The sequence below is a fragment of the Lepidothrix coronata genome, unplaced genomic scaffold, assembly GCF_001604755.1.
Source record: "Lepidothrix coronata isolate B3197 unplaced genomic scaffold, Lepidothrix_coronata-1.0 Scaffold36, whole genome shotgun sequence".
Taxonomy (NCBI): Eukaryota; Metazoa; Chordata; class Aves; order Passeriformes; family Pipridae; genus Lepidothrix; species Lepidothrix coronata.
This window is the reverse complement of record NW_016690216.1, coordinates 2188347-2204713: the sequence shown is the minus strand read 5'-3', so window position 1 is coordinate 2204713 and position 16367 is coordinate 2188347. Positions and strand designations below refer to the sequence as shown.

The 16367-nt window shown below is 39.3% G+C and overlaps 1 protein-coding gene across 4 annotated transcripts in view; it reads left to right on the top strand.

Annotated features, from left to right (window-relative positions):
• The window catches only part of NCOA2 (nuclear receptor coactivator 2), a 186143-nt gene extending 171445 nt beyond the window's left edge, over positions 1–14698 (top strand). For 3 of the 4 annotated variants that reach the window (XM_017812476.1, XM_017812474.1, XM_017812475.1), the window contains 3 exons: positions 1620–1818; positions 7468–7557; positions 10569–10937. In XM_017812476.1, coding sequence (XP_017667965.1) covers positions 1620–1818; positions 7468–7557; positions 10569–10580 — 301 coding nt within the window. In that variant the 3' untranslated portion in view covers positions 10581–10937. Of the gene's footprint in view, positions 1–1619; positions 1819–7467; positions 7558–10568 lie in introns of all 4 variants that reach the window. The other variant, XM_017812473.1, reaches the window with a different exon arrangement.
• Positions 14699–16367: the final 1669 nt, after the last annotated feature.

Below are 16367 nucleotides of genomic sequence, written 5' to 3'. Positions count from 1 at the left end.
TTTCACTGGAAGACAGAAGGAAGTATCAGGTACAGCCTGTATCACTTAACACTGGGGTGCACACAGCTGTCTCTAGCACAGTGCTTTTGTCATCCTGAAGTTCTCAGGCTGTTCTTATTGTCCTAGCCCAGTGACAAATCTTTTCCTCACCAGTTGACAAAGATTTAATAAACCCAAAACACCAGTATTTTATTGATGAGGCTGATCCAAATGAAGTACCCCTTAAAGCAGCTGATGTATCTCTTATCTTCATCCTTGTCCATGCCCCATCCTCACTGTCTTCCTGAAGTATCTGCAGGAGGCATAGCTACCACTGTCGTGGCTTCTGCCAAAAATGGCACAGGGGCAGCTTGATAAGACTAGTGGTTGGCTTTGTTAAACTGCAGCTCTACAGCAGAGGCATGTCAAATGTGTTTACACAAGCCACTGAATATTCACAATGATCTGTAGTGTACTATTTCAGCCATCCAGATAACAACTTAAAAATGGGGTTAGGTGGCCTGAAAAGACATGGAATTGGAAGGAAGAGAATGGTGGGATTTTCAGAGTTTGGTCCTGTGCCCGGAATGCTGTTGCACTCTACCAAGTCTCACAGTTCACAGCAATAGCCTAATGGAGTACCCAAGTGCAAGGTTGAGTGTTAACCCTGAAAGATTTCCTCAGCTGTAGGAGCTGTGGGAGCAGTGCTTCGCGGGGCAGTAAAAGTTAGCCATGGATACAGAGGTGGTTACCGTGTGCCATCTGACACACAGCAGCCCTTCCACAGTCTTTCAGGCTAATGCAGATCCTCTAAACTGACACATTGTCAGTAATAATTCCTTCATTGACTGTTGGATTATGCTTGAAGAGTAGAAAAGACTGGTATGTAAACAGCGAAGTGCATTTTAGGAAATGTAAAGAAGTCTCTAATACAACTTCCAACATAACGAGAAGGAAGATACTATCCAGAAGGCACTTGACTCAATAAAATGTGGGATGAGATCTTCCACAGTTACTCCTCCTTAAGTTGTTCAGAAAGACCTTAAAGGAACACAGAGGATAATTGTCTTAGACTTTATGTTGTTTCTTTACGGTGCCACATTTTCAAAATCTGATGCTAAGATTTAGTAAATAAATTTCTGCACAATCGCATGTCTATATTTGTGAGCCCACTTCCCCATAATTGTATGTACAAATCTGGTATTCATATATGCAAGTAGATTATTTTGCAAAAAAGAATGTTTATTAGACTAGCTCTAATTTCAGCTCAGCACTCCTGTCCCGTGCTAACACTGGAGGGAAAAAAAACTGTTTTCCTTTCCCTCCAAAAATTACTTTAAAATACAGACAAAGCACATTTAGATAGCTAATTGGCTGTTACTGCATGTGCATAACAGATTTGTACTCTGCCATAGTTTCACACGCAAAGGCATGCATTTTTGTGCACAGACATGGGACCTTAAAGTTTGAAAATCTATTCCATAGACATTAATGCAGCTGCGAACTAGTTTTTCCTTTGAAGTTGGAATAAATGGCAGTATATACAAATTCTAGCTTAAAATATATTAAAAAGAAAACAGTTTCTTAGTGGCTTCAGCATTCTAAGTCTGACACATTGCTTTTTCCATTCCTTGCTGTAGCATGTTTTCACAACAGTCCCCACCACATTTTGGGCAGCAAGCAAGCACCAGCATGTACAACAATAACATGAACATCAGTGTATCCATGGCAACCAACACAAGTGGTATGAACAACATGAACCAGATGACAGGGCAGATCAGCATGACCTCAGCGACCTCTGTGCCTACATCAGGGTTGTCCTCCATGGGTCCTGAGCAGGTGAGAATTTAAGGATGTGAGATGACAGCTAGAGGATTTGCTTTGATTTTCGGTAGTTTTTCAGCTCCACTGTGTTTGGCTGTAACTGCTGTAAGCCATTATGTTTCTTTTACTAGTTTTCTTGAGAAATTACGATGTTAAAAGGGCTTTGGTTTTAGCTCTGCACTCGAATAACCAAGGTGACCAATGAGGTAGAGAGCACTTTTTGCATCTAAATTTCCTATTTTGACCTAGCACCACTGTAGCCAACATATGTAGTTGCTCCCAAACTTCTGCGGAAAGTGCCTGCTGATCTAGCTCCTGTTCTTGGTAGGTAAGTTTCCATAGCACAGTTGCAGTTTTTCAGCAGTGGAGGCAAGCACTGAATGGCAGGCAGCTGTTTCCTAGAGAAAAAAGTGAAAGATGCTGTCATGAGCAGGGTGTGGAAGATGCTTCAACTGCCACAGTGTAGTACCAGACAATAAATAGGCAATCAGCTTCAAAACTAACTGTCTGGCAACTTCACAAATACAAAATCCACATTTTTGGTAATGTGGTGTGTATAAAATAGGTTGCTAACTCAATAGGTAAGTAACCTGTTCTTTTCTGCCAAGAGAATGTTTACAGACTCACTGTTATTTGAGACTGCTACTCAGGGTATCTGAAATAAGAAAAAATAACATTTCTGTTTGTTGATCTGCAATTAAGCTCACACAGTACATTAATAAGTATTTGACAAACAAATCCTCTTAATTAACAGGTTCATGTGTTTGTTTCAAAGCTGAACTCCAATTTGTTCAAAACACAGTCTTGAAATTATGGAATTTTCTTAGAAATATTGGCAGGAAAGTACCTCTTGTGTCTTTGGGCAGCATCTCCTGCTATGGCAGACAATATCATAAACCTTTTTTCTGATACCATAATGTTCCAGTTTAAAGCTGATTATATTAATGGGTTGTTAATGTATGTCCTTTTTCCAGCCTAAATTTGATAACAGAGTATTTACTTTTCCAATATTGTCCTTTACCTTAAATAGCTCTTTTCTTGTATTTTAGAAAGATTCTATCAACATAATTGGGTTTTTTTGGTTGATTGGAGATAGTTGGATTATTTTGGTTTGGGTTTCTTGGGATTTTTCTTGCAAGACAAAAAAGCCACAGTTTTTCAGCCTATTAGGCTTTAAATTTCCTTTCCTTTTCTGCACCTGTTCTGGTTTGAATCAGTCTTTCCTAAACACCAGAGCCATGTGCATAACACTAGTTGTTCCCCGTTTCTCTTGGAATACTCTGACAGATATAGCTGCAGATCACATTTGTCTTTTACAGCTGTTACATACTGGTGACTGAAAGTCATTTTGATACTCCCAAGTCTGTCACCTTCTCTGATATTCCCAGTTGCTAAGCCCAGTTGTAGCAGACTTTTTTTTATTATTATTAGTTCCCAAGTGCATACAGTTGCACAAATTTAATGTAGTAAAACAATAGTAAAATGAAAAAAAAGAAAAGAGTGGAGATTTAAAGGTGATGACCCCTTCTGATTTCTCAGGATACCTATGCAGCATAATTTTTCCTAAGAACCTGAATTGAGAAACTGCATTGTAAAAAGAGATCTGGTTTTATTTTGAAAATTTCCATGCAGGCTACTGTTTCCACGGGCACAGCTGTCGCACTGCTTTTCCTTCCTGTTACACTACAAGATCTTGTTTCAAGATAACATTTATCTAACTTCCAGTAAGCTGAATAGGCTGAGGGGTTTTTATCCATCTCAACATTTGTTTTCAGCCCATCAGTCCCTTTTGTGGATCTACTTTAAACTCCATTGTTGTAACCGCCTTCTAGAAGTATGAACAGAGTAACCAGAGACACCTTGTAATCCAATCCATGAGTTACCTTGATTCTGTTGGTGACAATGTCACACTGAAGCCCTTATGATATCCCCAAATTCTCCTCAGCACATCCTACATAGATGAAACCTCTGTTCTTTGTTCCCAAATGTATTGCCTCCCTTTTGTCTCCATGAAATTGCATTTCTTAGATGGAGTTCATTTAAGCAAAGTGCCATGGCTCGTACTGTAACAGTAACCTGTTTTCCTTCTGATTTACCACCCCAGCACTGTGTCATCTGCAGGCAAATGTTTTATGCTTCATCTAGGTCAGAGGTGGCCAACTGACAGCTGAGGGGCCACTTCTGGGCCATGAGACAGTACTTTTTAGTCCTCAGGAATGTTTGCTATGCTGCTTTACATTTCCTTTCCTGAGAGACATGAATAGCTAAAAATCTATATTTGAATACTAATATTGACACTTTTGTTTTTTCTGTTTTCAGTTCATAGGGTTTTTTTACTATTTGACATCTTTATTTAGCAATTTACCTAGACTGTGCTGGACTTTTTCTTGTCACTGGTGGTTTTCAAAATGACTGTGTTTTCTGTAATTCTACTGACTGTTGCCATTTCATTCACTCATTGGGGTTTTCTTATGCTGTCACCTACACTTCTGTTTATTTATTCAATGTCATTTTTTGTTCCATAATACATAATTTAACTTCACATTGTCTGTTTCTAACCACAGTGAGTAACAGTGATCACACTGCAAATGTAACACTGTTATTAGATAGTTGTGGAAGATGTATTACCTAATAGTAAAAAGCTGTGCCTGGACTTATTTACCTGGTAAGAAGCAGGTATATTACCTTTGGTACTAAACAGGTTTGGTTGACTCTGTCTCCTCTCTCATTGTGGCACTATGCTGTATCATACAGATGTATCCAGAGCTCAGAAATACTAAGTTAGATGTTTATCTGCTCATACTTGTGTATCTCCACCTTCTCTTGTTTACTATCTGGGCTCCCAGCATCACCAAATAAAAAGATTACATTCAAAATGGGCTTGTTATTTATGATACTTAGAGGCTTTTTATGTATTTGAGGAATGAGACCTTGTCTCATTATCATCTTCTCTCTTATAGTTACATTAAAGCTCTTCAGGCTGCTCTTAACTAGCATTTCTTCTAGGAGGCTGCTACCAGGAATGCTGAAATGCTAGCTGCCAGTTCTGCAGGTTCCTTCTGTCCAAAACAGGACAGAATGCCAGCTTCCCCAGGCATCAAGAAAGTAAACCTTCTGGTGTTCCTCCATTTGCACATCTTACTTTGTCTTTGACTTCATGACAGTACTTTCCAGGCCAAAATTATAATGGCATCTAAGAAGAGTTATCTTGAAACAGTATTTTGATTTTGTTTAGCATACTGGATGAAAGGACCTCATCCAGGAGGAATGGTAGGAAACTTTTCTTGTTAGACACCTTGTATATAATTCTGCTTTATTAGCAGGAGGCTGTATTAATACACTTTATTGCTAAGGAATTGTAAACATCTTCAGTCTTGTTTTAGTCAGATTTCACATCTGATAACACCACTTGACTTGTCTTCAGGAAATTATAAAAACTCTTCCATTTCTGTGTCCTTCCTCATACTTTTCTGATTTTTATTGCAGTCAGAAAAGTTAATGTGTGAATATGGGGTGTTTTAAAGTCTTCTGAAGCAAATGTATTCATATAACAAAATAGTACTGGATTTCAGGATTCTTGCATCATCACTAGCAAAGAGATTCTGTTAACAGGAACTTCACTGATGCCTTTACTACTTTTGTAGTATGCAGCCTGGAACCACCGTCCTTTTCTATACCTGTCCTGAGTGCCATGAGGCAAATCATGCAGCCATCGTTTTGTTCCAAAACTGCTGTTGATTCAGTATACAATTTATTTATTTCTGCTTTTGATTTTTACCTCCCTTTGTCTACTGAAAAATCAGAAAAGGCATTTGTACTTGTGCATTCTGTTGAATGTTGATCAATACCAGAAAACGTTTTCCAAACATGGATTTTGTTGCTTAGTCAAATGCATGTAGATAAACCTGCAAAACTGCCTACTTTTTTTCTGAATGAATGAAAGAACGAATGAATGAAATAACGTGGTTCTCTTCCATCCTGATTTAAATATTCACATTCAGGTTTAAAAATCTGCTCACTCATACTAAGGAGGAGGAAGGAAGGATCACTAGGAGGCTTGCAGCACTTAAACAATCAGTTTCTTCAGAGTTGAAATTCCTATGGCAAAAATATTTTAAATTTTTAACCTTACCCATTGAATTGTAGTCTTGTCTCTGGCAGCATTTGAAACTCCTCATTTAGGTGGTTGCATGTGATTGCATCTAGCTTTGCACCGTTTTTCAAAATGAAAAGCGAGAGAAACAACAGTCAAGAGGACCTGAAATGAGAAGACTTTGGTGTGGTAAATTCAAGACAGTCTTCCTCAATGAGAGAAGATTGAGACAGGACTTCATCAATGTTTATAAGTATCTGAAGGGAGGGTGTCAAGAGGATGGAGCCAGGGTCATCTTGGCAGTGCCAAGTAATAGGACAAGAGGCAAGGGGCCTCAGGAGGTTACACCTAAATATGAGGAAGAACGTCTTTACTGTGCAGGTGATCATGAATTGGAACGGATTGGCCCAGAGATGTTGTGGGGTCTCCCTCACTGGAGATATTCAAGAACCATCTGGACACAAGCTTGTGCCATGTGCTCTTGGATGACCCTGCTTGAGCAGGGAGGTTGGAGCAGATGACCCACTGTGGTCCCTTCCAGCTTTACTCATTCTGTGATTTCTTGATTCCCCCCATGCGGCAGCAGGTTGCTGTAGCTGAAGTGAGGTAGAGCACAGGCAGAATCTCCTCTTCTTGGCAACACAAGTCTCCTAAAGGGCAGGTGACAGAGGAAACGTCTTTTTCCTTCCAGCAAAATCTGGAGGGTCATATCTTCACTGTTATCGCATCCATGTACTCTGAGGGAAGTAGCAGCGAACCAAATCAGCAAAGACTGTGGAAGATGTTTCTCTCCCCGTAAAACTTCTAAGGAAAGCTGTTTTTTTCTAATATTTCAGAACCTTGCTGAAGGGCTCTGTTACGTATTTTATACCAGTTCCTACATGGTGAGATGAATCCTTTGACTAAGAAAGCAAAGCTGTAAATTTGGCAAACCACTCTTTTCCACATAACTAAGCATGACAGACGCTTTGGTTGTGCAGAAATGCACAGCTTCAATTCTTTCCCGTGACTGTGTTCAGAAAATTGTGGAGACCATCCCTTTAGGAAAGCATGCCATTACACGTTTTCCCTTTTAATGCTTTCTCCCATTGCTTACAAACAGAAAAGTGTCATTAAAACTAAGTCAATAGTTTGTATAATTTAGCCTACATGTTATCTCATCAGGCTTTGAAAAAATTGTGTGGTGGCTTGCAAGCAGCAAAGCCTTGTGTTATTGAGGTTAGGAAAGTAGTTACATGTTTCTGCTTTCAGAATTTTCATAGCAGGGATGTCCTCTTCAGATAACACTGACCTAATTTATGGAACCTGCTTTGTAAAACATGCACAAGGGTCACAGTATCAGGAATGAAATCTTTGTTGTTGACTGTGAAGCAGAATAATATGAGTCAAATACATGCTGTGCAAGGAGGATGCTTGGCTGTTACAGTCACTTCCCTGACTTCAGCATCATCTCAGAAGTAGGTGTTGGTATATGCAAGTAGTGTAGTGGTTTATAATGCTTCTTTTTAACTTCCAGCCTTCCTCCCACTGTATTTTTTAATTCATTCTCCTTAATATCTTGTTACCAATAGGTTAATGATCCTGCTATGAGGGGAGGCAATCTTTTTCCTAACCAGCTGCCTGGAATGGATATGATAAAGCAGGACGGAGATGCAGCACGGGTAAGAAATGGCCCACAGAGGCAACAGAACGATGAATATGCTGTGGGCTGGAATGGATACGGTATCTCTTTACTTGCAGGGTTACAAGTGCCCGGGGAAATATTAATTAACGTGAGGGAGCCGCTTGCATCATAGGCACAGGGAGGGAGGGAGTCGTGGCCGCGGTGAAGCGGTGCAGGGCAGGCGCCATCTAGCTGCAGCTGTCGCCTCTGCCCCCACTCCTCCGAGGCCTTCCTGGTCAGGGCCCTGGTAGGGTTTTCTGCTTTTAGAGAAAAGAAATTGGAATAATAGGGGAAATTAGGAAGATATGTCTGAAAAGTTATCAACATGAATGAAAGTGAAGAATGTGAAAGTATTAAGGTGGAAGTAGCCATACATGTGTTTTATTGTATCCCTGTCTTTTTTGTGTGCGCGTGTATTTAAAACGTCCCTTTCCACACCTTCATGGTTCATGTAAACATACAAGTGTCTGTCTTCAAGAGTGGGGGATCTGTGCATAAAGAGTCTCATTTGCAACTATTTTTTGGACACTTTGATGATTAATAAAATGATGCAGAGTGTTCTGCTTTAGTAGAAGCTGTCATATACCAAGGTGTTTCTAGAGAATCATGGAATGGTTTGGGTTGGAAGGGACCTTAAAGATACCCAGTTCCAACTTCCTGCCGTAGCCAGGGACACCTTCCATTAGACCAGGTTGCTAAGAGCCCCATCCAACACTGAACACTCCCAGGGATGGGGCATCCATAACTTCTCTGGGCAACCTGTTCCAGTGTCTCACCGCCCTCACAGTAAAGAATTTCTTCCTAATATCTAATCAAAACCTACTCTCAGTATAAAGGCATTTGCCCTTGTCCAGTCACTACGTACCCTTGTAAAAAGTCCCTCTCCAGGTCTCTTGTAGGCCCCTTCAGGTACTGTGAGGCTGATAGAAGGTTTCCTAGTTAGTGCATCCCCTAACAAGTTAAATTCCTCTTGCTAAAAGAAGCCCCATTGTCAGAGAAGAAAATACGCAGGTACCACTGCGGAAAGAAAGGGAATAAGGCTGTTGAGGCAGAAGCAGACTAAAGGAGGAGGTAGATTTTAAATAATGGTTGAAGGCAGAAGGAAAATAGAGTGGATGTGACAGAAAGGGTGTAAGAGATGATGGAGAGAATTCACAGTGCCGGTGGAAAGAAATAAGTGGCATTACTTTAGGCAGGGAATCTCTGGGGTGTAAAGTTAAAACAATGGAGTCAGTGCTGTGACAATAAGATGGACAGTAGCCATGCATGACAGCAGTTTTGTCTCACCTGAAGAAAAGGAACTTCTTAAAACCTTGAATTATTTTGTAAAGGTACATTGGACTGCACTCCGTGATTTTACTTTTTTTCTACTAATGTACCTCTGACTGTCAATGAAAATGTAGATGATTTATATACACTATAAATACCTTCTACTAAAACTTTGAACTGTAATAGAGGTTAAATAGCTACTTTTTTCATGTGACTGAGCTACAAAATACTCCTATGTAACTTTGTTTTAATAAAGTTCTAGCTCTGTAATTAGAAAGCTGAGAAGAGAATCAATGTGCAATTTTTGCAGTGCACAATTTTTTCCAAGTTGCTGGCACAGTGGAAGTGTTTATTTAGCATCTTTCTAGAGATACTGAATGCTAAATGTCCTCCTCAAAAATAAGGACATCTTTGTATTTTCACTTGTGTTTCCCACTTTATCTTCAAAAACCACTGACAGGGTCCCTGAGATGGCTCTCAACATCTTAGAAAGAGGAGTTAAAGTTTAGTTTGTCCATATTAGTCAGGGCATGAGGGATGTGAGTGCAGTGTCTTTGTGCTGTGATGAAGAAAGGAGGAGCCAGGATCAAGACTCACTCTGCTGCCCATAGCTGGTTGCCCTAAGTAGCTCCAGCTGCACCAGCTGGGCTGGAAATAGTGGATGTACAAAACATAGGATCTTGCTTTCCTGGATTGTGGGATAGTTCATGACGCTGACTTTGTCAATAAAGATACATTTCTAGGCCTTGTGTGAATGCAGAGGAAAATGTGGTGAAGTCAAAAGCGTGGTGTAGGCAGCTTCCAGAAGGCAACCTAGCAGCATGCACATGGACAGGCGAGAAAGCTGCCTACCACCAGCACCGTCCCTGAGCAAATGGGGCCTTCCTCATGCATGGCCGGAGGCTGCAAGCAAAGAGCCTCTTCACTGCCAGTGTCACAGGCTACAAGTGAAAAGCAACCCCAGGGGAGGAGGAAAATGGGTTTTGGCTGGATTGACTCTCTGACCTGACTGGCCACAGCAGCCCATGGGAACAGGCGTTTGCAAGGGAAGACAGAGAGGCACAGATTACAGACTCTAGAAGGGACAGTCTTAAAACAACTGTGAAAACCATATCCTCAGGGTTTTTTTAAATAAGAATGTACAAGATAATCAACTCAGCTGAAACCAGTTTGTACTGTATTTCTGCAAAGACCTTGCAAGGGTATTAAGTATAAGGTAAAGAACATCTCTAGGGATCAGTAGCTGAAGCTTTTTTACTTTTTTATTCCCTTTTTCTTTATTATGCATCTTGGAAGGAAAAGTGAACTAAGGCCGTTGTTTCCTTTGAGGGTGATGCAGCAGTAACACATAGAGATTTTGCACATATTCCAAGAACAAGACTTCTCTTAAACCCTATTGCCATGCCTTTAGTTGGAGTTTACAAGACGGACATGATCCTGAGTTGTTACACTATCCATGATAATTAGAATGAATTAAGTGAAATTAAACCTCTACTGGTATCACTGGAATTAAATAGCAGGTCAGTTGTATCTGTGTACACAAAGGATAGTTTAGCTTTATAAGTTCCAATTAAATTTCAGGTTTAAAGTATTACACCAAGTATGGTTGACAGTGGGTGTTGCACTCCAGCATCCCAAATCTCATTGACCTATCCATCTTCACCACCTGAGCAGGAAGAATTAATTGTTTTTTTCCTCCATTTCTCTTTTTCCTTTTCTTTTTTTTTTTTTCTTTTTCAGAAATATTGCTGACCCTAAGGGTGGTTTGGTTGCTCCTTTCTTCAGCTGACTGGGCTTACGGCCCCAAATCCTTACCAGTTTGAAGAGCTGCGTCTGTTTGTCGTGTCCCAGCTGAGCTGCCAGCACCGGTGGCGGCTGCCTGCTGCCGACAGGACTCAGCCCTGCCTTCCCGAGGGGAGCCGGGTGGTCTTTGCCGAAGAGCAGCCTCTTCTTTGACAGTCTGAAGCTAGCGTACAGACAGTTGCTCAGTCTGTTCACTGCATTCACCTTAGTGCAACTTAGATCTCTCCTGCAAAGTAAATGTTGACAGGCAATTTTCATAAACCATGTCAGATTGAATGTATTTAAATGTATGTATTTAAGGAAAAACGACCATGCTCTTGTTCTGTTTCTGTTTAGTTCTAGACCTTGGGGGTTTTTTTGCTTTGTTTTCCCTGGCTTACTCAGTCTGGTGCAAAGGATTCAGTTCTGTCTGAAAACTGGTGTTTTAGACTAAGGCCTGCATTTTGGGGCGGAGAGGAGGCATGGAAGAGGGCGCAGAAGCAACGTTTGGTACATACAGAGACCTTCAACGAGTGTGTTCCACTGACAAGTCAAAGATCAACTGATGCAGAAAACTATACAGACCAATTTTGAATGGGGTTAAAGTTGTAAAACAGATGAAAATTACCCTGTGAGAGGGCTGTTTATAAGGGGCGTTTTGGTTGGGTTTTGTGGTAGTGTTTATAATGCAAGTCATGAAGTCAAACATACAAGTGGGTTACATTTTCATTTAATTAAATTCCTAACAATCAGCAAATCCTGATATTTTTTTTTTAACCTGACTCTCCTGACCTCTGACATCTTCCTCTTCTTTCTAATAGAATAAAAGAACAGGTTACTCCGTTATTTCCCTAGGTGTGTTTCCAGCAATTTGGACAACCAGTTACTGGATGTTGAACAGCAAAGTTCAATGGTAATGCATGTACTGATTATGGTAGTGGCAGAATTGGTGCATAATATCTAAGATACCTGCTTTAAAGCATGATAATTTCTGGTTCCCATCCCCTTAGCTGGGAAAATAACAATTCCTGTAATACCTATAGCAGATATCACTACAGACTTCACCACTATTGTGTGTTTCTGATTATTTTAAAGCAGTGTGAACTACGAGGACGTTTTGTAAGGTACATAAAATCCAGTTTATATGTAAACAAGCAATAATTTAAGTTGAAAACTTAAGTGTTTTACTTGTATAATTTTTGTGAGATATACATGTTGTGAAGTTGATTCCAAATGAGGTACTTCAGTATTAAATTAGATATCTTCTTAGCCGTGTGTGTCTCCTGGAAAAGTGTTTTGTAAAGAATCACAATGCCTTGATTAGACCTAATTTGTAGGCTTGAGACTTCTTATTTTCTAAACCTTGTGATTCTGCTCATAATATCATTTAACTAACCTATATTATATGCAGCCACTGTAGGAACCAATTCTTGATTTTTGTACGTTTATATCCTTTCGTAACAAATCTTAGAAACTGTTACTAAACAGGCCACTGTTAAGGCATGTTGGTTTTTTTCCTTGCCCACTGTGGTTGGAATAATCTTTTCTTATACTGACATCAGTTTCTGAGGACTTGAAATATTAAGAAATTGATGGATTTGACCTCTGTTTTCTTTCTGCTGACTCCTAATTGTCATGGTTTAGGAATGGTACTTCCCAATTTAGTGCTCCCACTGAGACTCTCCAAACCATGCTCATATCCAAACCATGCTTGTAGCTCAATGGGAGGCACAGAAGGTAAAGATCATGGGGTTGAGATAAGAACAATTTACTGGAAACAGCAATGAGATAAGAAACAGTAACAGCAACAATACTAATGACAGAGGGTACAAGAAAGAGGCGAACTTATCACATGGACAATAGACAATACCGACTGCTCCCTCCACCACACTACGCTGACCCAGAAGAGAGCCCTTCTCCCTGGAAGGGACCCCCTTCTTCCACCCTGCCAATGACATGAGGTGGTATAGGGTCCTAGCCATGCCCTCCCCTGGCTACTGCAAAAATTAACCCTGCCCTGGCCGGAACCAGGACACTGATCCACAAACTTTCTAACCTGAACACAAATTTTTTGATGTAATGTAAAATGCAATGTGTTTTATAATATCTCATCAGCCTTGCCTTTTGGGAGTGAAAGGTTTGTTCTGTTGCTGTTTAATTTGTTCTGGTATTCAGGTGGGAGTTCAAATAAAATAGCAGCTATTTTATGTTGAAGAAAATATGATAAAGGCTGTTTCTGTGTTTGTCCCTAAGGAGGGCAGTGTCACCATTCTGGAGAAACAACATTTTTTCAGCTGCCACTGTTCTGTTACCAAACCAAACAGAATATTTAGTCAGCTGAACCATCCTCTGACCTGCTGATGGGAAACCAAAGTAACCATCAGCCCTAAACTCCACAGCCTCATTACTATAACATTGGTGTTAAACTTGCATTATATATCTGACAAAAAATATTTATATAAGAAGTATATAAATTTGAAGAAATTAACTTCAATTTACACTTCACTAAGTATAAATGGGTTTTAAAATAATTTTTTTTCTATTCCATTCTTTTTTGGTTCTTAACTGTAACCTCTGCAGATAGATTATTCTTTTTCACAGTGGACAAAATAGTTTAAATTTGTCCTGTTTCACAACAGACCTGCAAATGCTTATCTGTAGTGATTATGATACTTCATCATCCATTGCCATTTTGAAAGAAAGGAGATTGTACCTATCACTTTGGCTCTGTTTGGGTTCATTGTGACTTTTGTCGTCTTCTAAGTAATGAAAGAGAAAAGTGAGTGAAGAAATCTTCTGATCATATTGATCACTATAGAAACAAAAAAGCCAAATCAATTCCCTTCATTATCAGTATTTTTCATCCTGTATACAGTAAATTTGTTGGAGAAAGTACTTGGATTTTGTTTGACAGAACAATTTATCAGTGTTCTACTTACATTACTAAATGTGAAAGGCGCATAATGTGAAAAATAAGCATATATACATGGTCATGCGGCCTGTTTAAGTGTTCATGTAATGTGGTAAGTTTAAAAAGTGAAGTGAGCTGTTTTGCTACAAGGAATTAATTTGTACTCGATCCTTAAAATATTGTCCCACACCGGTATCCCTTTGGGCCTGTATTAATTAAAAGCAATGTTTTTGCAGTTTATACAATACATTTTTTAATCTTTGTTTAAAAGCGAAATTCATATGGGCTTAACAGATTAAATGGGTGGCACAGCTCCACTTGCAGAACCCAAAGATACACAATCAGTTTTGAAATGCAACTTAAGCCATTAATTGTTGGTGTGAATTTAAAAGTTTTCTAGTATTTGTATGGTAGTATGCTGCCTAAGAGCAAAAGCATTCTCTGCACAAAAGAAAATTTACTGTAGTGGCTTTGATTTTAATTAGAATTTTCTCCCTGGTGTTTCTTTGTAGACTAAAACAAAATCTTTTAAGTTTCTTACTACAGGTAAAAGCTATGTGCAAGAACCTCAAAATGCTAAAATCTAGCATAATGCCTTAGATCTGTTTTTAAGTCTTGTATATTCCTACATAGCTGTCTGATGTATTATATTTGTATAGTGAATTGTGTACAATTTTGGAATAAGTGCATCATCACTTAATCTTTATGTTGTTCAATAGAGATGATGGACACATTACTTCAAACATTTACTGTCATTTAATTTTTTTCCCTTTATGTCATTTGTGGGTTTTATTTGTACAGTTCATCATGAAGTTGCATCTGAGATGTGTGTATATGAAAAGATTATACAAGGGTAAAATTAAGCAATATATAAACTATGGTTCTTCAGGAGAAAGCTTACAGTGTTTCAGGTTGTGATTTATTTTCAAAACGGAGTTGACTCTGAACATCACTTTGTTCACCTGCATTGATGTTTGTATTTCTAGTGTTAGCAGTTTATGCAAAGGTAGATATATTCAGAGAAATTTTAAATACATTTATGCAAGTTAATATTGCTTTGCTGATGCTATTTGCTTATTTGATGTTAAATAATGCTATTGTAAATAAAGAATTCTGTTGTTATTGCATCATTTAATAAATTTTAATGCCTTCGGGTTTTACATGGCTTTAGAGATTTCAACGTGTTTCTGTTGTGTCTTTATTTGTTCATAGAAGGTTATAAGATGTAGCACTAAAGCATTGAAGGGTGTAGACAGATTAGTAGGTTCTAAAAAGGCAGCAGGCTTTGTTAAAGGCTTTTTTATATTCCAGCTAGTTGTTACTTGCAAATCCTTTCATCTTTATAGTGCTATATTAACTGAAAATGTTAATCTCGTGGTTTAATGTGAGAACAGTTCATTATGAGTACTTTTTTATATCAGTCGGGATGAAATGGGCATCTTTCACGACAGTGTCACCAGAGGCAGACCTCAAATGATGGGAAGTGGGGCTGAGTAGAGTTATATGATCTTGTTCTTGCTATGCCAAATGGTGAATTTAAGTCAGTTGAAAATGTTTGATTGGTCAGTTAAAAAAAAAAACTAAGGAACTACAAGGATTGGTTATCAGAATGACCTTATGCTGTCTCTGGGAAATGAATGAGGCAGAAAAGCTATTTACATTAAAAATTTTAGAAGCTAAAGTTATTCTAAAGACCTTCAAATACTGGTAACCTTTCCTACCAAAACAAGGCTTATCCTGCAGTTCTCTTGGCTTCAGCAAAATTATGGTAGTCTTTGGATATAAGGAAATTAATGCCACATTAAAGAAAGCAAAGAAAGAGGATGTTTCTTCCCAGTGTGAGGTCAGAAGCAAGTAGAGAAAACATCTGTCTATTAAGAGGGAAAATGTTTCCAATCAGAACCTTACCTTTAGACATTATTATAATTTATTAATATTAAAAAAAAAAAAAAAAGATACAACAGTTTTAGCAAGACTCCTGGCATCAAAATGTGACAAGCTAATGATGAGCTCTGATGTAACTGACTTTATGAAAGAGAAGTACTGCCTTTTGCTTTCTGGATCAGGCTTTGTTGAGAGACCAGTGCATGTGACATAAGGACCTGACATCATGGCAAAAGAGACAAAAAGTGATGCTGCCTTTTGAAAGTCCTTTTCATGGTAAACTGCAGACTAGACTTTTCACAGAGACGGAACAGGGATGCCCGGAGATTTTGCATTATTCCCCAGCTTGTTTCTCACTGCTTATGGTTCTCCATGTGTCACTCCCAGTATAAAAGGAGGGCCGTGTTTCATGCTGTGCTTGGGCTCAGGCCATGGCAAAGGAATAGAGCAGCCTGTGGTATCTGCCCTCAGCCTTGGTTCTTGGACTATGAAGTGCAGAGGTAGAGATGCCAAGTACTTGACAGCCTCTTGACCAAACTCGCCCCATCCCCTGAAACAGTAATCACAGTGAAACCTTCATGATAAATTAGTTCTTGTACTGAAGAAAGCGGAACCAAAGGGCAGCCCCAAGTGCTTCTGTTGGCCTTGGGCATGTAATGGGTATATATGACTTGCATCATCTTACCTTTTTGAAATCCCTGCTGGAACTTCAGCTGAGGGTTGTCTGTAGGCTCCAGCAGTGTGTGTGGGCTGCTGAATCCCAGCTTTTAATACAGGTCAGTCCAGAGTCCCACTAAGAGTTCCTACTCTTTAACTGGCTAAAAGAGGGAAGAACAATTACAAATTGATGAAGTCCTTAAAAGAGGTAGGTCAGGAAAGGTCCAAGTTGGAATTACAGTATGAATGAACCTGTATGAATGGTGGTCCTTCAGAGCTGGGCACTGAGGTCTGCACCGCTTCAG